We start from the raw sequence: 22108 nt of genomic DNA on the forward strand, positions 1-22108 counted from the left end.
GCATCTCATCTTTAGAACTTTCAAATTCTTCATGTTCCCAGTTACATCAGGTAACTCCCGCATATTTGTACTTGATAAATTCAAGTGAATCAGGGAGTTGAAATTTTCAATCGAATTAGGTAGTTGAGTCAAGTGGCTATCCACTAATGAGAGGGTCGTTGCTGCAGCTACGCAACCAACGAAACTGAACTTGTTCAGTAATGTACACTTGTCCAAGCTAAGAATTTCTAGCTTTTTCATCCTTCTCCATTCAGGGATCTCTTCTATAGTGTAGAGTCAAGAAAAGTTCCCTCAAAGATTCTAGTGCCCCCATCTCGTTTGGTAGCTCTCGAAGATTGTTACAATCCTTCAAGTTTAAGAAGACTAACTTCTTAAGCTGACTAATCGATGTATGAATTTGAACCAAATTCTCACAACTTTCGAGGATTAGTCGCTCTAAATTCACATGAAAAGACAAGTTTGGGGTTTTACGCAACTTCATGCATCCGGTCAGTTTAGGACCTTCAAATTCTTAGCCAAGCGAAAAGAAGACAGCATGTTGGTCTTCAAAATAAATTAAGATTATACATGAAAAAGAATTCACATTGATTTTATCTAAAATCATACCTTGATGTGGCTCCATCCATCCCATTTTTAGTGACTCTACTCATTGACGGATCAAGTTAGTAGCCTCCTCATGGAGAAATTGGTCAGCTTAAAAGCCGAGAGGAAAGTATCTCCATGAAAGCCATCTCAACTCCGGAAGGATAAGCACGCTAAATGTGGTCCGAACAAAATTTGAGCACTGGTAACTTAGAAAACCACTCACTTGAGTAAGGACAGACTTTGTGATATCATCAAAGTCTTTACTATCCATTTGAAGGAACCTTAGATTTGAAAGACTTGCTAGGCATTCTTTAATCAAGGAGTATTGAGACATTTCATCAAGCTTGAGACATATTGCTTCGATACTTTCAATTCCATGAACTCCTCCCATCTGCCAAAATAGGAATAGAAAATGAAAGTTAGAATACGATTTACCATGTTGATCTTCTTCAAGGGGAAAGCAATTATATCTTTTCTCCTATTGTTAAAAACAACTGATAAACCACACACAAGAAATAAATCAACTCTGATATAAACAAAATCAAACCGAATGTCCTATGACCAATCTCATTAAAAAGGAATGAAGCTATATGATTTTACCTGCATTTTCTCCAGAATTTCCAATGCTTGTGCATGAGTCCACACCCATCGTTGCTTCTCAGTTTGCCAACCACTTCTTTGTTGTATAAGATTTCTTCCAATATCTCTTAACCAATCATGCATCCACGATCGATTATCTTCTCTAATCTTTATCAAAGATCTTTGCTTTGGAGGTGTTAAGAGATTGTTGAGGAAGAAACTTACAGTTTTCCCACATGTAAATCACAATTCTTTTATCAATCCCAATGAAAAAAACAAGCAACGTCAAAAATATCTTTCTTTGGTCTTCATTTAAAGCCTTAATGCTGATCATCAACTTCTCTTGAACATTATGATGAGGAAATTCTTCCAACTCCTTTAATGTGGCATCCCAGTCCTCTATGCTTTTTCCAGATAAAAGAGAACCTATAACCTCAAGAGCTAAAGGAAGACCACTACAAATATTTACAGCTCTTTTTGAGTGAAAGATGTATTGTTCTATGGATAATCTCTTCTAAAAGGCATGCTTACTAAAAAGTTGAAGAGAGTGATCAAAATCCATGCCAGTAAGTTCATAAGTCCAATCAACAAGTGTAGGCACATTGAGAATTCCTCGATCTCTAGTCGTAATGATAATCTTGCTCCCCTTGCCAAACCACTCACGCTTTTGCACGCGCATCGAGTTGACTTGCTTCGTCAACATCATCAAGCAGAAGAAGCACTATTTTAGAGCATAACCTTTCCTTAATCACCTTTTTCCTTCCATGATATTGTTGATATCGGGCCATCTTTTCTTCGGGATGTTCGATATGAGTTGATTTTTGCAAGCGTGTAATCTCTGTTTCTCGAATGTTAGAAAGGAAGCAACAATTAGAAAAATCATCAGAAAGTTGATTGTACACTATTTGGGCAAGAGTCGTCTTTCCCATGCCACCAATACCGTGGATTCCGACGATCTTTGTTTCATGATTGTGTGTACATATCATCCTCATGATTTCATCCACATGATTGTTTACTTCGACTAAGCAATCAGATACTTCCAAGTAGGCAGTTTTCAACTCAATCAAAACATTATTGACAACTTCTTTCACAAATTCACCTTTACCTCTGAAAATATTGGAGGAAAAAGCATCAAGACATTAAGTTTAGCTGAAAAAATAATGCATCTAGAACAAGTAGACCATCCATGATATAATCAAATACCTGTTTGGCATGCTTTGGAAGTCCCATCCCTTTAGTGCTCCAACCTCATTGAGAGCAGCCTTCCAATTGTCGATAGTATCATCATCGAACCGCTTCTTGTTTGCATGAGAAACAATGGCATTGCTGTAGTGATCAGTCTGGTATTTTACCTCGGATGGTGCGACATTGTAGAAAATGGGCATGATCTTATGTCTCCTCGTGTTCTTGCTCTCCACCATCTTGACCAACTCTCTAAGGCACCATGTACTATCTGCATATCCTTTGGAAAAGATTGGTATTGAGATCTTTGACTGCTCAATCGCTTGGAGAAGCTGGCCGCTGATCTCTTCACCAATGCGGAGCTCTTCATCATCTATATATGCCCGAATTCCAGCATCAATCATGCTGGTGTGAAGGTAATCAGTAATATCATTACGGGTATGCGGTCCTCTGAAGCTCAAAAATACTTCGTAATCATATCCTAATAATTTCTCTAGTTCCTGATTATTAGAAGAGGCCTTCAACATGTTTATTTGGTCTCTGTACACGATCTCCTTATAAGGCTGCATTTAGTACAAAAGACAGAAAACTAGTACCAATTACTGTCAATGCAAAGTTCAACCACAAAGATTGGTGCAATTTGTTTGTGCAACAAGGATTTGAAATGCTACCCGAAAAAATGATGACCACATGCAGGATGATGAGGCTAATTTCTATTCGAAGCAAAAGTAGAGATAAGTTCAAAGTTACTATAACAGGGTACGGTGTGGCTGATTTCTATCAGATTCAAATGTAGAGATTTACTCTTAAGTAATTATAATGAAACCCCATCAACAAATGCACATGCTTTTTCATGGAAAAGTTTAAGACACTATAGCAACGAAAGTTTGATTCGTCTAAAACCAGTAGGAAGGGAATTGAGAAGAATGCTCAATTACAGGTTATGGTTCACAAGTCACTTTCCTTGTGTTGTTGCGCAGGCAGATCTGTGTGGAAATTTTCTAGGGAGATAATGAGTGTCAATCTTAACTATGTAGAGTTTTCCATTTGCGGTTAACATTTGTCTTATATTCCCTATTAGTTTGTTATGCCATGAAAGATTGTCTTTATACAAAATTACTTTTTGGCGGCTATCTTAGCTTTCTCTCTTTAGGCTCATTTATGTATGATCGACAAATTCCAGAAATTTACCACTGAATATAACGTGGAAGTTTCGCAATCAAGGGTGTTCAATACAATGAATTGTAGCCATTTTTAGTGGAGTGAAATCTACTGATAGATTAGACCCCCCAAAAAAGTAAAAATCTACCGATGGCCGCTAAAAGGTGGCCGGTGTGTTAGTACTATGATGGAAAATTGGTTATATTTCGGTTAAAGCTATTAATTGCAAAAAAATGGGAAAAAAGCTTTAAAAAATTATAATGCATTGACGATTGAAATCAAGTATCACTAATTACTAACGATAGAGAAGTAAACCAATCATTTGTGAATCCCTGACTATTATATCCCCTTCTGAAGAAGAGATGTCGTTGTGCGAATTCCTCTCGAGCAACGCTAGACTCTGATAGACTTGATAACGCAATTACATACAGAGTCAACAGCTTTGACGGAGCTCAAATTAGCTCATGAAATATTAAAGAAGATTTGAAAGTGTAGTTGAAGCTGCGAAAATTTGAAGGAATCAAAGCATGTGAAAGTGCACAAATAGACGGGATAAATCAGATCCATTATTTTCTCGTTTTCTTTTCCCTGGTGACTCATAAAAGCTCTCCTTTTCACTCCAAAGCAACCAATTCCAAACATAGGAGACACAGTCAAAGTTATCAAGTAGTTGTGGATGAATATGTGATGAATATAAAAGCCATAGCTGGCGTACAGAAGAATGTGTGCGTCAAAATCAAATGTTATTCTGGCCTCTTCTATTTTTATCTCTCGTGTGCTTAAGTTTTTGGGCCGTGTACTTCTGTTGTGATAATTCTTTTGTCTTGAATTGCTTATGTACCCCCAACTATAAACAAGAATCGAGCAGAATGAAATCAACTAATCCCACCCAACGTAAATCAAGATTTAAGGCGTTAAACTACTTTACAGGTAGCGAGAATCAATCACTGATTACAATAAAGATCTGATCTTAAACTTGATAAAACAATAAACCGATGCGAGCATGGCGAATAACTGGAGCAAAATTACCAGAAGTAGTGGTGATATTGAAGGACAGAATTCGACAGTGGCGAGCCTGAATAAGATGAAGGCAACAACTAAGAAACAATGACGAAATGGATCTTGAGTGAAGAAAATGTTTCTTGAGTGCTGCCTAATAGAGAAAAAGAAGAGAGGAACATCCCTTTCTTATGTGGACCGACGAGGAAATGTGGGAAATGATTCCCCTTACTTGGTTTCACACGAGAAAGCAGTTCCTTCGCCTTTCTTTCTTGCTTTTGTAAATTTCTTATCTCACCACTAACTATTGTCTCAATAGGCTTTCTCGTGAGGCATACGCAGCGCGTTGTCGATTATGGTCCATGCCCCCATGTTCACGCTTACTTAGCCGAAAGAGTCAAAGACCCTATCAACACGGCTAAGAAAAAGAGGTGAAAGGGACACGAAGACGACGCGCTTAGATAAAATTACAGAAAAAGGAAAATGGGCAGACCAAAACAAAATCAAGGGGGACCCAATAGTTGATTTTTCCTCTGCTCTTTAGTGCATATCTTCGTGGTTGCCTTGTCACCATTCATACTTCAAATTGAATTGGTGATTATTCCAGGATTATATCCACGTAGAGCGGCTTTATTCAGATGGTGTGAAAGGATATGTAAGGGGATATAGGAATCCACGACACGAAATAAAATGGAGAAAGCCAATCATTATTGGATGTTGTATCCAAAGACTGAAACTCAGGGGAGTGCGAAACGTGAATAAGGGTACGTTTGGTAATGTTTCTGTTAAAAAATTGTTCAAGTTTATTTTTGTTCAGGGAAACAATTTTTGAACAGAAGAACGCGTTTGGTAAAAACTTGTTACGGAATAAAAAAAATAATAGAAACAGCGTTTGGTAAATTTGTGTTCTTTTTTTTTTAAATATTTTTATTCTATTTTTAAAAAAAAAAAAAGTTCTTCCTTTTGGCCGGTCACGGGTCTCGGCCATGGCCGGCGACCGGTCGATGAGGGCCGGCAGCCTGGCCTGGCCTAGCCACGCTAGGGACTTTTATCATTTGCCTTGTCGCAGCTTTCTCGAGCCCTATTTCTCGTTCTTCTTGTCCTCATTCGTTAGAGTGTCTCTCGCTAGAACACCACCAAAATGCCCCAGGGAGATCAAGGATTTGGTTCTCTTCTTGAATGTCCCGTGATTCAAATATATATATAGAAGGCTTTTTAAGTTCTTTTCAAACACTAATGTGCTCGAAACCAAATTTTGACGGTTTGGAGATCCACATAGCTAATAAGTGTATGATGTATTTTTTTGGTATTCGCGATTGTTAAATAACTGAATTTTTGTCGCTTTTTCCATGGACTGTGATGATAGTGAAGATTAAGGTTATTGTATGTATTTTCTGTTCTTTCTTGTCATCTAAATGTAATGGGGATTTGCTCATTTTAACAAGTGAAAAACGAAATTGATAATTAAAAATGACACATTTACAATGCCATAATTTTCCCTTAATCCATTGATATTGATGGTTGAGGATTAAAGCAACTAGGAACAACATAGAGAGAATTATATATATGCAAAAGCAACGTTCTGCCCCCACAATACAGGCAGATGGCCATAAAAATCTTCTCGAAGGGCAGAAACGCGCTTTCGAGAAAAGCAATCGCAGCCCCATGTCTCCCAGGTCCATGTCCAGACAATTTCTTCTCGAGAGGCAGAAAAGCAACATTCCGCCCCACAATACAGGCAGAAGACCAGAAAAGTCTTCTCAAAAAGGCAGAAACGCGCTTTCGACTAGAAGAAAAGCGCTAAAAAAAAAAGAAAAGAAAAGAAAAGAAAAATCCTACAAAAAGCTGTCCTGAAGAATCCCTCCTTGCAAATCTTTTCCCAGTTTCCATTAGCACTGATCCTACCTCTTGTTTCTTCCTGCTTGGCTTTCATATCCACCGCTTCCTTGAGCTTTGAGTCATGAAACTCGTGGGCATTAGTTTTGCTGAGTTTCAAGCATGCCATTTGCTTCTTTGTATTGCTCTTGCACTGAGTTTTAACCAAGTCTCCACCACCAATGAAACAGACAAATTTGTGCTTCTCCAATTCAAGGCTGCCATAATCAGAGATCCTTTCGGTGTGCTTAACTCATGGAATAATAGCATTGGGTTTTGCCAATGGTATGGTGTTACATGCAGCCGGAGGCACTGGAGGGTCACGGTCTTGGACTTGTCATCCCAAGGACTATCTGGATCAATATCTCCTCATATTGGAAATCTCAGCTTATTAAGGGAATTGCTGCTCCAAAACAATAGTTTCAATCATGAAATCCCTCCACAACTCGGCCAATTGCATAGCATGCGTATCCTAAGATTGCACAACAATTCATTGATCGGTGAGATTCCCAAAAACATATCGGGTTGCTTGGACTTGGTCATACTCTCACTTGGGAACAACCAACTAACTGGAGAAATTCCAGGAGATATTGGTTCATTGCTAAAGCTACGGCAGTTGAATTTATATGCTAATAATCTAGCCGGGAGTGTGCCTTCCTCCATTGGGAACTTCTCTTCACTAGAGATCCTTTATTTAACCCAGAACAACTTGGGCGGGAGCATTCCCCAAGTTCTAGGCTGCCTACCAAACTTGCATCTCATCGGCATTGGATTTAATAGTTTGTCGGGTACAATTCCATCTTCCTTACTCAATCTCTCTTCTTTAATTCAATTTGATGTTGCACACAACCAGATACAAGGGACTCTTCCGGCGGGCATAGGCCTTAAACTCCCAGATCTTGAATTTTTAGTGTTCGAGAACCAACTTGAGGGACTGATTCCTCCTCGATATCAAATTACACTAAGCTAGATGTGCTTCAAATTGGAAGTAACAAGTTTTTCGGGAAGGTACCTTCTTTGGAAAATTTTGTTTAAGCTTAGTCACTTTCAAATCTTTGGTAATCATCTTGGAAGTGGAAAACCTGAAGACTTAAGCTTCCTTTGTTCATTAACTAATAGCACCAACTTAGAGTACGTGAGTATCGGCAAGAATAAGTTTGGTGGGGTGTTACCTAAATGCCTAGGTAATTTATCCACCACTCTCAAAGCATTTTATGCAACCAAGAATCAAATATCTGGTGAGCTTCCAAAAGAAATCGGGAATATTGTCAACCTGGAAGTATTGTTTATGAATCTCAACCATCTTTCAGGTGTTATCCCCTCAAATATTGCGAATCTACAAAACTTAAGGATTTTGCAGGTAAGTCATAATAACCTAAGAGGGATTATCCCATCTTTTTTAGGAAATCTAACCAAGTTGATTGAGCTACATATGGGTGGGAACAACTTTCATGGGCAAATTCCTTCACATCTATCAAATTGCCAATCTCTTTATCTACTTGACCTGTCTAATAACAATCTCAGTAGTGTCATACCCCAACAACTTATCGGTCTCTCATCATCAGCCATCATTATGGACTTGTCTCACAATCATCTTACTGGGGTTTTACCCATAGAAGTTGGCAACTTGAGAAATTTGAATGTGTTGGACATCTCTAACAATTTGTTGGTAGGTGAAATCCCTAGTAGTTTAGGTTATTGCATTGCATTGACATCACTAAGGATGGGGGGCAACTTCTTCCATGGGTCTATTCCGCAATCAATCATATCATTAGGAGGCATTGAAGAACTAGATCTTTCACGCAACAATTTGTCGGGACAAATTCCAGAATTCTTAGCAACATATCGTTCCCTAAAACTTCTGAATTTGTCATACAATAAGTTTGAAGGCATGCTACCACGTGAAGGAATCTTTAAGAATGCTACTGCTACTTCTATTGTTGGGAACAATGAGCTTTGTGGTGGACTACAAGAATTTCACCTCCCTAACTGCATTTCCAAAAGCCTCAAGAGTACAAAGATCAATATAATAATATTTTTCGCTTTTGTTATTCCCGGAGTTCTTGGGATGGCTCTACATGGAGCTATTATATATCTTCATTGGGTGAAGAAGAATGTAAATGTACCCAATTCAGATTTTGTGCATGATTCACATTGGTACATATCTTATGAAACACTCTTAAAAGCAACTGAAGGTTTTTCTTCAAGGAATTTGATCGGTGTTGGAGGCTTTGGTTCTGTTTACAAGGGGATAGTCGAGGACATTGGAATGGTTGTTGCCGTGAAGGTGCTTCATTTATACCGTCCGAGTGCTCTTAATAGCTTTATAGTCGAGTGCGAGGTATCAAAGAACACGAGACATCGAAATATTTTGAAGATACTAACAGTTTGCTCTCATAGTGATCGTAAAGGACTTTATTTTAAGGCTTTAATCTATGAATACATGAAGAATGGAAGCTTAAAATGCTGGCTGCACCCATGTACAACATCATCTCATGGTAATGGGCTTTCAAAAAAGTTGAATTTCATTCAAAGGATAAATATTGCTATTGATGTTGCTTCTGCACTATATTATCTTCATCACCAATGCCACGTCCCCATTGTGCATTGTGATCTAAAGCCAAGCAATATCCTCTTAGATGCTGAGATGGTTGCACATGTTGGCGACTTTGGATTAGCAAAATTCCTTGATACTTTAACTAATCGGATGAGCTCGGTGGTAAGAGGGACAACGGGTTATATTCCACCGGTACTCTCTCTCTCTCTCTCTCTCTCTCTCTCTCTCTCTCTCTCTCTCTCTCTCTAAAAATTATTGATGGTCTTCTTGTGTTAAGTTTGGTAGCTAATGATAACTCTTATAGTCTTGTGCACATTAAATTTTGATTTGATGATCCGCAATTTAACTTGATTTGTACTATGATCCAAATGGGTGACAGAATATGGAATGGGATGCAAGGCTTCAAGAAAAGGCGCGTCTATAGTTATGGCATTCTCTTGTTGGAGTTATTCACGGGTTAAGTCCCACAGTCACGAGTTCGGAGACAATTTGACTCTTCGTAATTTTGTTGCGAAGCTCTACGAACGAGTGCTAGAAATTACGGACATTTTTTTTGCTTCAAGAAAGAGAGGGCAATTTAGACCCTATAGTCGTTGGCATTTGTTTTTGGAAAGCGATGAGATATTTCAAGAATGTTTGGTTATGGTGTATAACATTGGAATTGCTTGCTCGTATCAAGTACCAGAAAGACGGATATGTATCAACAAAGTTCCACATCAACTGCGCCAAATTAGGGAGAAACTCCTTGCATTGGGTTTACATAAATAAGATGAACCACCGATAGCTGAATTAGCTCTCATTCATGCAATGTCATTATTAATTCCATTGATATAGTATTATTGAAAATAACTCAACTGAAAAGCTCAAATTCTATCAACACATTGAGAAGTTTGCCATTGGACAGATTATGGCAGGAGGCTCGCCCTAGCTCATGGTGTTTTTAGTTGCATCTATTTCTTACTTTGGGTTCCTAACTTTCTCTTTTGACTTGTATGGCTTGAGATCAGACTTTTAATCCAATTTAGATGAACAATAATAGCCTTCAAGGTCATCTTGAATCTTCTCATCAGTTTCCTAAATTACAAATGATTCTGATAAAATTAAAAAAGAGCCCTTTTGCTTCGGCATTGACCAAACAAACAGGACATGACCTGAATGTCAATTAGCTCTTCTAATGTGAAGACGTGTTCTCTTTCCGCACCGCCGAGAGCCATTCCCACTGCCCCCACACGCCACCGACTTAACTCGGATCGCATTCACTACCACCGCTCTCCGCTCACGTGTGGCCGCCAAGGAACCCCACACCATGCTACCACCACTGAAGTCCCCAAAACCGCGCCATGTCCTCGCACGAGCAAGCCATGGTCTCTCTCCTCTCCAACTTCGCCCTCTCCCGTTCGACGGTGCCGTCGTTGGCCCGACCCTTGGTTACGCCGCTGTCCAAAGACATCCGGTTTGTGCTCTCTTTGAAGGCGGTTCGTATTTGGAGTCCGATTCGTAGGGCCGGTCGGGAGGAGAGGAGCTCGTGACCGCGGGTGGTCCCGTGGAGGCGAAATGGGCCGTCGAAGGGGAGACGTGGAAATGCTTGAGGCGGAATATCTTGGTCTCGCAGGACTCCGGCGATGGGGTGGTGATCGTACGAAGGACTCAAAATGTAAGTGTGTGTGCACGCACAGTTATGGATTAGTTTTACTCGAGTGTTCGGCGTAATTCGGTATACTTTCTGTTACATGTAATGATGGGCTTACTATGAAGATGTGTTCACTTGGTGTGTACATGGGCTAGATGTATGTCTCATGTTCGTATGTTCTATCCGCATGTTTTGCATCAGTGTAAGCAAGTCATGTCTTGTATTGCCGACCTCAGTGGGTGGATGTTTCGTCTTCTCTTTCAATACCACAAGACTGCGGAAGGGAGGTGAATTCACCATCAAAGTATTGAGGAGCCCTTGTGAATTTGGTGTATGTAGTCTTGGAAATGTCATAGTCGTTACCGCTTCTTTTTCTGAATGGTTGGTCTCGATATGAGTGGATGTCGAGACAATGGAGGATTTCGTGATTTGTAGGGAGGCTGCATTGATGACTTAGCTACATTATCTGGTGTAAGTGCATTTGTTTTATGATAGCGTACTTGGTGTAATTTTGGTCTTTATGAGAGGAGGAAAAGATAATGATAACAGAGTGACTTGTTGCAGTAAGATAGATGCACCACTTTCATCTCCCTCTTCAAGGTATTCTTATTTGGGGAATCAAAATGGGTTGGAGATGAATGCACTAGTGCCTTTGGGCCTTAGGAAGGATATACTTGTCCGGTTTGGGAAGACACAATCACAATGTTGATTTGGTGTACGTACCTACAGAATAAGCAATAAGAAGATCAATATTGAGAAAGTAGAGAAAAGAAATCTAGGATTCAGGTTCTCCCTGCTGTTTGGTGTCCTCTCATATTTGAGGGGATTTTACATGCACCGGGTGCTGACACCCTTCTCTCGCCTATCTGTGATTTCCAATTATGTGGCTCAGCATATCTTGTTATCTGCTCTATGGATCTCACTGCAACTATACAGTAATTTCCCGTTTGTACTTCTTCTTTCTTTTGAAAACTATAACATCAATGATCAGACAGGTTAGTCACTCTTAGTTTTGCGAAATCTGCATATTTAAGCAAGTTGTGGTTCATGCTTTAAAATGTCATAATTACTCGTGTCAATCATGGCTTTTATGAAATGGTTTTGTTCCTGTCTACCTCAGTCTTGCATGATCCTTTGATAAGCTTGATCTTTTCTTTTCATTATGAAGTGCATATCCAATGAGTGGAAGGGATTTTCCGGGTGGACTATGGATGTACAGGCTCTCTTATCAGATCCTCACAGGAACATAAATCCTCTTCGCCAAGAACATTAAGTAGAATTGTTCCAGAAGTTAGTTCTTATTTTTAAGCTATATTTCATAGGAAAGCTGCTGTTAAAGCTTATGTTACTTGTTCTTTGAGTGGGATTACACTACATAATGTTTGTCTTTAGCTAGGAGTCATGTACCTCCTGGTTTTATATCACATTTTATCTTTGCCTTTGACGCTGGAAATGTCTGGGAGACTGTAAATATAATTGTGATGGTAGGCATGTCAAAATTGGTGTTGCATTGGGGCATCACATGGTGTTCATATCCTGAACACTGGACAGTGCATGATAGAGTAGGTACTTTATCCAAATTAAAAGGTAGGGAGAGTTCTATTCTTTCAGAAGAACTGAGTTTCTCGAGAGCAAATAAAGGTTGATGTGTTATATCATGGTAGAAGGGAGGCTATTGCTTTCCTCACATTTAAATACATGGTGAATCTAAAGATATTGAGAGATATCAGACAACTTTACAGGGCTACGCTTTTCAGTCTCGAGCATTCAGTTATTATGCTTCTTTTCTCGCATTGTCTGTTGGAGATTTGAGATTTCAGAAGTCAAACGTTCCTCCTTCTTTGGCCAACAAAACTGAAGGTTCCTCAAGAAAATTTTTCATACGATCATCTTATTGATGTTGCCTTTATAAATTACTTTATATAACACTTTTTCCCGATCTCGATGGTCATAACTATGCACGACAAGAAACTTTGCTCTGATGTGTCAGCAGAGAGCAGTCACTTATCAGCTTACGCTTTAGTTGTCGGACTTGCTTACATTGGTTAGTATGACTGCAGGTTCTTTTTGTACTCATCGATGGTACTCAGCACCAGCAGCGGATTATGTTGTTGTGAACATGGATGGGCAAGGCATCAGCTACCTCTTACCACATTACATCACCAACTGCAGCCGATTAATGCTCCTCCTTATACATTCGTTCAGGCACTTTTTAATCATGAGTACTGTTGACACCTAAATTTTGACGACCCATTTAGTTATTTATCGCCTTAAAAAATTAGGGATTAATTTTATCTCTGAAAAAATATTAATTACATAGCATATAGATTTAGGTGCATTTGTTTTTAATTTGCATTTTTACATTTATTTATTGGACCGGTAGCGGATGGGTCGAATTAGTGGTTTTGGGTTTTAAATTAGCAGGTTGGGCTAGGCCCACGAAAGGAGAAAATTAACCCAAGCCCGTCGTTATGTTTAATTAATTATCTTGTGAAAATTTAAGATTTGATGCGATATTATGATGATTTTTGGAAATTAAAAAAATCGCATTGTAATCTTATCTTTATCAATAGATGATGAAATCAGCGGAGAATATTTTTGAGATAAGGAAAGAGGTTATAAGCGATATTCGTGAGATGAAAATATTAACAAAAAAGATTATGTTTTGTTTCGCCTATAAAAGGATGCGTACGAAGAGGTCAAAAGGAGAAGGCTTTTGGGGCTTCTTCCGTTTTGTTCGTTCTTGGGGAGAAAATCAAAGCACAAAAGAAAACTTTTCTTTTTGTTTCCTTCGGTAGAGGGGCTCAAAAAGGTAAAAAAGTCAGCAGAGGTTGCAGGAATTCTGAAGACAACAGAAGAGAGGGACGTGGGTGTGACGTCTAGCAACAGGGAAAGGAGGGGAAAAAGCGATCACTGTTCATCTTCTTTTCCCTGCCCGTGTCCGCCGTTTGCAGGCTCAGCCCCGGGTAGCCAAGCCGCCGGTCACTGCAGTTTCACCGGTCTCGCCGCAACGCGTGGGCCCGCCGCGTACCACTGCCACCTTTCTGATCCGGTTGTGACAATCTCGCCCCGGCTCCGCTTCTGCTCCACCACTCCTGCGACGGTCGGTTCCACTTTTGCTCCGCCTCCTGTGACCCCAGCTCTTCTCGTTCGTTGCTCGTGGCTCGATCTGAACGCCGGTCTCCGTCCACGAGCCCCGGCGACCCACGGCCTCCGACCCGTTTTTGCCTGCGGGTCACCGGAGTTCCCCGACGCCGCTCGGATCCGAACCCCCTGCTCGCAGCACCGCTCCAAATCTGGAGCCTGAGCCACCATACGCCCATCCGATGGCCCGGCGTCCCTATAGCCCGCACCTCTGCGCCGGTCCGTGACCAGTCGCTGCTGCAGACCCGGTGGTCCGCTCGACGCCAGCAGGCCCCGAACCCGTCGCTGCTGCCTCTGCCTTTGCTTGACCTCCCAGCGATCCGACGCCCCTGTCCGCGAAGCCACCGCCGATTCACCTCTTCACCGCTTGCCGCCGCCGGTTCACCCTTGCCGGAGTTCCTCTTGCCGGACCGACGACTCTCTCCCCTTGGAGATTCACGGCTGTGTGTGGAAAGGAAGAAAAAAAAGAAAAAGAGAAAAAGAAAAATCAGATTAGGTAGTTTATCTTTTATTTTTTTTTTTATTATTATTATTTTTAATATTCTGTTTTAGTGAATTGTTCCTTTAGGTATATGATTGATATTCCAACATGAATTGGCCTCTCAAATAAGAGATTGACAGTCCGATTTTCACGCATGAATCCGATCACAATCTCTCTTCTTGACAATCCGTCTCAATTCGATTCGCGATTTAATTTAAAATTGGCCAACCCGATCTCATGCGAGATATGATTCGCTAATTTTGGATATCAATCTTATCTTGTTTGATTTGCCATCGTCAAGTTAGTTGAGTCAATCTTATTTTCGTAAAAGAAAAATCCAAAAAGTTAGGAATAAATTTGCTATAGAATATTCTTAGGTTTAAATTCGCAATCTTATTTCGAATTTTTAAATAAAAAATCCAAAAAAGAAAGTGCAATCATTTAGGTTGTTAGTTTTTATTTGAATTGCATGTTTAATTATGTGTTAGTTTTAATTTCGAATTTCTTAAAGAAAAACACAAAAAAATCATTGTGCATATTAGATTAGAATTGCATGTTTCATTTTAAATTTAGATCATCTTTTTCAGATAAATTGCATTTTAGATTTAGATAATGTCTTAGTTTAAATTAGGATTTAATATGACTTAATCCCTAGTTTAAATTAGATAGAATCTTAATCTAGCTAGATCATTTCAAATTTCATAAAATTTGTCTTAGGATAAATTAGTTGCAATTTCTAGGATAGATTGCATTTTTAAAATAAAAAATGTCATTTGCATGTCATATAGAATTAGGTTCATAAAATGCATGTCATTTTAGTGATTATTGTTAGGTTCATTTCTAATTAGAAATTGTCCGTCATTAGATTAGGTCATTTAATAAATGTCTCGTGACATATAGCTCGCATATTAAATTATATGTCGCATGTCATTTTAGATGAAATAATTTTGTACGTCATTGCATTACATTGCACGTCATTAGAATTAAGTCATTTTGGTTAATTTAGATTGAATATTTAACAATTGCATGTTCATTAAGAGATCATGCCATATCATTTCATATTAGATTAAAAGCATTGCATTGCATATGGATTATAGTCTCGTTTAATAAGTGAAAACAAAAAGAAAGAAATTGCGTGTTAATTGGAAACTATATCTAGGATTGTTAATGTGGATTTTAATTTAATACTGCAGATACTTTCGTTGTTTTGAGGTAAGTTCTGCATCATTTAATTGCTTTCTTGGGTGTTAAATTGGTGGTTTGCGCACCTGAACACCTCACATGTTAGGGAAATATATTTAAAATCAATCCAAATTGCTTGCCAAACATTTTTCAAAATAAAGAAAGAAATATACTGAAAGGGCGTTAGAGAAATCTAACGTAACCAAGTCCCCGTACCCTTAATCTCTGGTTCGTAGGAGTAAAGTAAATATCTAATTACTTTACTAGGGTTTCTAATCGACCCACCAAAAATAGATTAGTGGCGACTCCTAGTTAAAATTCAATTGCATGTTAACAATTCAAACCTAAGTTGCGAATTGGTATGGGCTTAGGAGAGCCCGAGTTAAGTCTTGGCTTAACAATCCATTAGCCAAACTCTAGGTGATTCACACCCGAAAAATTGGTCGCGACAAGTACCTTGTAATTTTGTGACGTATAAAGTTGATTGATATGGTTAACCGCAATGTCTCTTGCACCTTGAGACTCTTCTGATTATCTATAACTCGCGGTTCCTTTAATTTTATAATTTTGATGCATTCACTTTGAAAAAAGTATCTGATCTGATGCTCTTGTTCCTCTATTTTTGAAGGTTGGACCGCTTGATGAGGAGAGAGAATTCTTCCATTGGGAAACAATATCAGTGCCCTTGGCCTTTGCTTTTTCAAAAATGGAATTTCAGAGATCTAAGTCATGCAAGGATTTTCCATATTTTCTGTATGTTTTCCTCTCATCTACTGTTTAATGGTGACAGATGGACTTTGGATTATTCTTGATGCTTGCTTGGGGAGATTCTTTTTCCATTTTTGGACTTATTGCCGATGTGCACTATTTTACTTTTCTATAAGTCAACATGTGTACAAATTTATTCACTCTAATTTCGATCATGATTTATAGCAGGATGTGACTATGTAGTGAATTGCCTGTTTACAAGTCTCTGTTTGCATTTCACATGAGATGGAGAGTTCCACAGTAGTGTGACTTCATGAATATTTGGTTGATCTGCACAAGCTCCTATTATTTTATTATATCTCCCCTTACTTGTCAAAAGACATTGTGGCTCCTTTCCCTTTGATGCTCATCATTTGTTTATGTATGATTTGTAAGCAAACAGTCCGCTTCATGTGACTCAAGTTGTTAAGAATCGGCCATCCCATGTTTCCCTCTAGGATAGTTGATATGATTATGCTTTAGGGTCTGCTACTTAGATTTTGCACAGGCAGACCTTTTTTTGACGGTGTCGTCTACTTTTGAATTGACTGACTTGACATTCTCCAGTACCAAGATAACAAAAGTTCAGATGGTTATTGATCTTGCCTTCTGGACAAAGATAACTGTTCTGGAGTAGTATTCTTCTTGGAAAGGTGTCAATTGGTACTCTTGGATTTGCTTTTTCAAGGTTGATAGCTGTCAACCCAGTAAAACTTGTAACCCATGTTCTGTATCCTGTTGAATTCAAGACATGATAATCTTTGACTTTACTGGGCTTATGCTGAATCGTCTTTCCTCATAAATTCGGACAGAGAGAAGAAGTGGAGGCTGCGTAGATGGGATGAGCAGGAGCAGCAGCAGCAGAGCCATGGTGCAGTCGACCAACCCAACACTCACATTGCAGAGGATGAGTCGGGAGATGTACCAAATGGACAGTTGTGTGTAATTTGTCCATGCGGTCCTCCAGATGTCGCCCAAGAGACCCGTGGTGGTTGACCGTCAATGACCGTCCCACAGCGACTGTCGACTATCGGCTCACATCAACGAAAATCTGGAGCTACAATGGGTGTGTTTGGTTTAGAGAGAGAGAGACAATGAACAGTAGAGTAAGGGCAAAACAGGAATACAATGTATTAGTGAGGCCAAAGTTGGATTTAAAAAAATTCATCGTCCCTAAATAGCATTTCGAAAGTGCGGAAATGCAAATGCTAGGTGAGAGTTGTACTGGGCTAAAGGGACTTTAAAATGCTAAATTTGGTTCAGAGGCTTTTGGGATTGTATTACTAAATACCTCATTCTTGGCACAAGTGTCCTTGAGGCCCAAGATCCTTTGGAAAAGTTGAATAAAACACACCACCTGTGTCAGCAAAACCCACTATGCACAAAAATAGTAAACATGAAAAGGTAAATCACTTCAATTGTAATCTCAAGATTAACATAGCCGCCCACAATTTCGCAAACATGAGAAAGGAAAATTATTGAAACAGTAATCACAAGATAAAATAGTCACCGTTTAGCAAATTTCCTATCTATATTTATTTTGTCCCAACATAATAAAAAACACCAGTACAGTGGCTTGTGCTTTATTGTAACAATAAGCTCGATACAATAATTGTAACAAGTTTGAATATATTTATGGAAGTGTTAGTTTGAATTCAAGAAGAACGATCTTCCTAAATGTCTTTTTGCTATCAAGGCTTATTAAGAAAAGAGAAATGATTATGTGACAATTTTTCAATCTATTGTGAGTCCATAAAAATCAAATAATAAATAATTATGAATTGCTATGAGATCTACTCTTTTAAAAAATTTTGACTTACAACAAGCTGTAATTCTTAAAGTATCTCAAAGACTATTGTGCTAACAAAGGCCTTAAAAGACATCTCTACATGCTTGTGATCTAAGATTCAAGCACACACTTTGTAATGGATTGACATTTCCACTTCCTCTTGAGTTCACATCTTTGGACGCAACATCCAATAATGATAAGCTTTCTCTGTTTTCTTTCTTGTCGTGTAGATTCTGATATTTATTTACTTAACCTTTCACACCATCTAAATAAAGCCGCTCTTTGTGGATATAATCCTTGACTAATCACCAATTCAATTTGAAGTACGACATACATTGAGAAGTAAAAAGACGAGAAAAATCAAAGAAAAATATGAACTGGAGGGTCTCCCTTTACTTGTATATTTTTGCTGGATGGTCTGCCCTTTTTAATTTTTCTTTTCTTTTTGTCATTTTATTTAAGCATGTCGTCTTCCTTCCCCTTTCGCCTCTTTTTCTTAGCCATGTTGATAAAGAGTCTTTTGACACTTTGGGTTGAGCGAGCGTGAGCGTAGGGTATGGACCATAAGCGATGAAATTAAGTAGTCAGATGAGAAATTTACAAAAGCAAGAAAGAAAGGCGAAAGAACTGCTTTCGCGTGTGAAAGCAAGAAAAGGGGGATCACTTCCCACATTTCCCCGTCGGTTCCACATAAGAAGGGAGGTTCCTCTTCTCTTTTTCTCCATTTGAAGTGGGACGAGGATAAGTGCAGGCAGCACTCAAGAACCATTTTCTTCACTCAAGACCCATTTCTTCATCGTCTCTTAGTTGTTGCCTCCATTTTATTCAGGCCCCCACTGTCAAATTCCGTCCTTCAGTATCACCACTACTTTTGGTAATTTTGCTCAAGTTATATAAATCAACTGACAATTTATGTACAACATGTCAAATTAGCAAAAGTATAAGATTGCTGTCTTCTTTATCCGATTGTTGATGTTCCTATCCATTGGAGAAAATACATTGTGATACTTGACATTTGCTTTCCAACTTGGAAGCTTCCAGACATAATTCCTTGACAATTTTTATACTAGTTCCACGTAGAAGACAAGTTCGAAAGACTTGAGAATAAATATAATGTGTGAATCTTGTGTTTGGAAGTCTGATTCTGTTTATGGGATGGATTCTCCTTGCTAAATTGGCTTTCTTTAGTAATTCTTGAACCTTGTTCCACTTTATATTAGCGTATTGCAGTGTGGCAATTTTTTTTTTTTTTTTTTGGGTAAAGCAGTGTGGCAATGTTTATTACGTCTATCAGCAAAATTCTTGTTTTCCCTTTTGCTTTTTTTTTTTTTTGGTTAATGATGGCAATGTTTTCGATGTAGCCATTAGTAGATAAAATAATGAATTTAAGAAAAGATCAACTCAACAATGACACCTAAAAATTATAGAATTCAGCTGTTAATTTGAACAAGGAGTGACTGAATATTGCCACAGATGTCATGATTTCACATATTAATTGCAATGTGGCAATATTCAGTAATTTCTTTGGGAAAAATTCTCACTTTCTCAGTTAACCAAATCACAGTGCAATGCCAATGTTCTCTATGGAACCCTCGGTAGATAAACCTTTTCAGATGAATCAATAGTGTAGGTGCTGCTTTGTTTGAGCCTCTTTCTTCTTGTATCGTCTTGTTGACACCTCAATTTTAAGTAGGTTAATTTTATTAAGTTTTTATTTCGGATGAATAAGATAATTAAAAAAAAACAGCAAGAAAAACAGAAGCCAGCAACCCATTTTTCTCCCTCTCTTCCCCCTCCGCATGGGCCCCTACGGCCCACTTTCCTTCTCCTTCGGCCCAGCCCTTTTCAGTCTTCTTCCTCCTCCATCCGCTTTGCAACACACGCGCAGAGGGCGCGACGCCAGATGAGCGGACGGACGGCGACGCGCGTGAGAAAGGGGGGGCAGCTGGAGGACAGGTGGCGGATGGGACGCCGGTTCGGCCACGGAGGTCCTGGTCGGCAAGCCAAAGACCTGCGGCCGAGCCTCTCCATCGACCCGGACCTCCTCGCCTATAAATAGCGGAGCATTTCCGTCGTTGATGGACACACCGGAGAAGATCGCGAGCTTGGAAACTTCCTCTGAGAGACTTCGGAGGAGGTTGAAGAGCGAGCGAGAGAGAGAGGCCTGCGAGCAAGGGCAAAGCGGTCAGGTCGCGAGCTCAACGACCTCCCTCCGAGAGACTTCGGGGGAGGCCGGCAGTGAGCGAACCCAGATCTGCGAGAACTCGAGAGAGAGAGAGAAGCGGATTGAGGTCGCGGACTGGACGACCCACCGAGACTTTAGGGGTCCGAGGGCTCGTGGCCGGAAATCGAGGCGTGGCCGGAGGAGTGGATCGGGAGAGAGAGGGGAGATCGAGCTCGGGAAGGCGAAAGGGCGTCGGCGCCGTGCGGCGTCGTTCCGTCTCCGTGCACGGTGGCCGGTCTTGACAAGGTAGCCCTCTCCATTGTCCCGTTCTCGTCGCCGCCGCCGCTACCATAGTCACCGTCGCCACCGAAATGCCCGGTTCGGTCTCCGGCACCGCGGATTCGCAAACCCTAGGGTTTGCGATTTTCCCGGGTCGCGGCGAATCCGGACTCGGAAAATCGGGTAGGGTTCGCAATCCGCGGGCGGGAGTCGGGTCGGGTCTTTGGGCCGGGTCGGGTAGGGTTTCGCCGGGGAGCGGGTTGTGGAGTCGGGTCGTCGGGCCGGGCCGGGCGTCTCTAAACGCCCGGCCACGGCGTCGTTTTAAAATAAAAAGTCGAGCCCACGTAGCGGGCCCGTCTGCGTTTTAGGGTTTACCGGGTCGGAACCAACCCGCGGATCCGACCCGGTCGGTTTTTTTTTATTATCTTAATATATTAAATAAAAAATAAATATTTTATTAAAAAAATCAAAAAGTGTTTTATTTTCAAAAAAATATATAAAAAATGTTTTAATTTCCAGAAAATAAAAAAATATTAAAATTTGTTGAAAAATGTTTTATTTTCTAAAAAAATCGAGAAAAATCAAAAAATAATTTATTTTCCAAAAATATCAAAAAATATTATAAAATATTTTATTTTTCGAAAAATAAAAAAAAAATAAAAAATATTTCATATCTTCCAAAAGAAAAAGAGCAAAAATTCAGAAAAAGCCAAAAAGACTTGTATTTTTCCAAAAAATACCAAAAATACCAAAAAATCCCTTTTATGTCCAAAAAATGAGAAAAATACTCAAAAAATGTTTTCCTCCCAAAATGCATGGAAAATCTCTCAAAAATCCAAAAAGCCTTAGGGTTTAAACAAGATTAGGTACCGAAAGGGCATTAGTGATTAACTAGTGTAATCAAGTCCCCGATCCTAATTTCTCTCAGTTGCGCGGAGTGAGTATTTCTCCCGATACTTCACTTGGGTTTCTAATCAACCCACCCCAAATCGATTAGTGGCGACTCCATTTTAAAAATTGATTTATAGGTTAAAAACTCAAACTATTAAAGTCGTGAATTGGTGGACTTGGGAGAGTCCGGGCTTAATAAATTCAGCCGAGCCATTAGCCTCCTTAGGCGCTCGTGCCGATCGCGGGTGCCGAAAAAGAGGTCGCGACAGCTTGGCGACTCCGGCGGGGACTTTGAGGACTTAGGCCATTTTTGTCTTGTTTAAATTCTTCACCGACTTAGGTTTTTTCTTCATGCGGGTCAAAAGCTTAGAAATTTATTTTAATTTTGCTTAAAATAGATTATCTTGTGACTATAAATTGTTGTGCATGCTTTCTTGTTTTAGCACTACACATGGCACACACAAGCTGGCCGCCGGACACAGCCGCCATAGGATTTCTAGGATGGTGTTAAGAAAGATACGACCTCGAACGCGAGGCTACGATGTAGAGGTTGCCTTTCTTTCCCCGAATTTCTTAGCCGAGGTTAAGAGGATATGCTACTAACGCGAGACTGCGACGGGCGGATATCCTTTTTAATCTCACCAAGCCTTCGAGTTAGAAATCGAGCCGCACGTCCCACGCGCATGTCTTTGTGCTTGCCATTTTTCTTTAAAAAGCAAAAGTAATCTCTTTAGTTTTACTCATTCTTTTTATTTGGCCCATGGCAATTTAGGATAAAATTTTCAAGTCCCAGTTTATATGCGATGGGGAAAGACGATATCCAGTTCATTCCTGCTCCCAAGGCGGAGTTCTTCAAATGGTGG

General features: G+C 39.7%; 2 protein-coding genes across 3 annotated transcripts; one reads left to right on the plus strand and one right to left on the minus strand.

Moving 5' to 3' along the window:
* Positions 1–1823: 1823 nt before the first annotated feature.
* LOC104446464 (disease resistance protein RPV1) lies at positions 1824–4638 on the minus strand. The gene is made up of 3 exons (XM_039313484.1): positions 4537–4638; positions 2368–2719; positions 1824–2271 (listed from the first exon to the last, which is right to left on the minus strand). Exons 2-3 carry the CDS (start codon positions 2583–2585, stop codon positions 1824–1826), a joined length of 666 nt encoding a protein of 221 aa, XP_039169418.1. The 5' UTR covers positions 2586–2719; positions 4537–4638.
* A 5507-nt stretch (positions 4639–10145) lies between these two features.
* Positions 10146–17206, plus strand: LOC104444586. Of its 2 annotated transcripts, XM_039313132.1 has the most exons (4): positions 10146–10592; positions 12629–12773; positions 16004–16128; positions 16935–17206. In XM_039313132.1, coding segments are annotated over exons 1-4 (456 nt in total). In that variant the 5' UTR covers positions 10146–10590; the 3' UTR covers positions 17119–17206. The 2 variants fall into 2 exon arrangements, with proteins under 2 accessions (XP_039169066.1, XP_039169067.1); XM_039313133.1 differs by lacking the exon at positions 10146–10592 and having other exon boundaries at positions 11806–12773.
* The last annotated feature ends 4902 nt before the right edge of the window (positions 17207–22108 follow it).

Source organism: Eucalyptus grandis, chromosome 5, assembly GCF_016545825.1.
Source record: "Eucalyptus grandis isolate ANBG69807.140 chromosome 5, ASM1654582v1, whole genome shotgun sequence".
NCBI classification, from domain to species: Eukaryota; Viridiplantae; Streptophyta; class Magnoliopsida; order Myrtales; family Myrtaceae; genus Eucalyptus; species Eucalyptus grandis.

Coding starts and splice junctions, on each gene's coding strand:
- LOC104446464 (XM_039313484.1), bottom strand. CDS start 2,585: ATGGTGGAGAGCAAGAACACGAGGAGACATAAGATCATGCCCATTTTC. Junction 2,272..2,367: donor TTCCAAAGCATGCCAAACAG/GTATTTGATTAT, acceptor CAATATTTTCAG/AGGTAAAGGTGAATTTGTGA.
- LOC104444586 (XM_039313132.1), top strand. Junction 12,774..16,003: donor CTCCTTATACATTCGTTCAG/GCACTTTTTAAT, acceptor CTATTTTTGAAG/GTTGGACCGCTTGATGAGGA. Junction 16,129..16,934: donor AAGGATTTTCCATATTTTCT/GTATGTTTTCCT, acceptor AAATTCGGACAG/AGAGAAGAAGTGGAGGCTGC.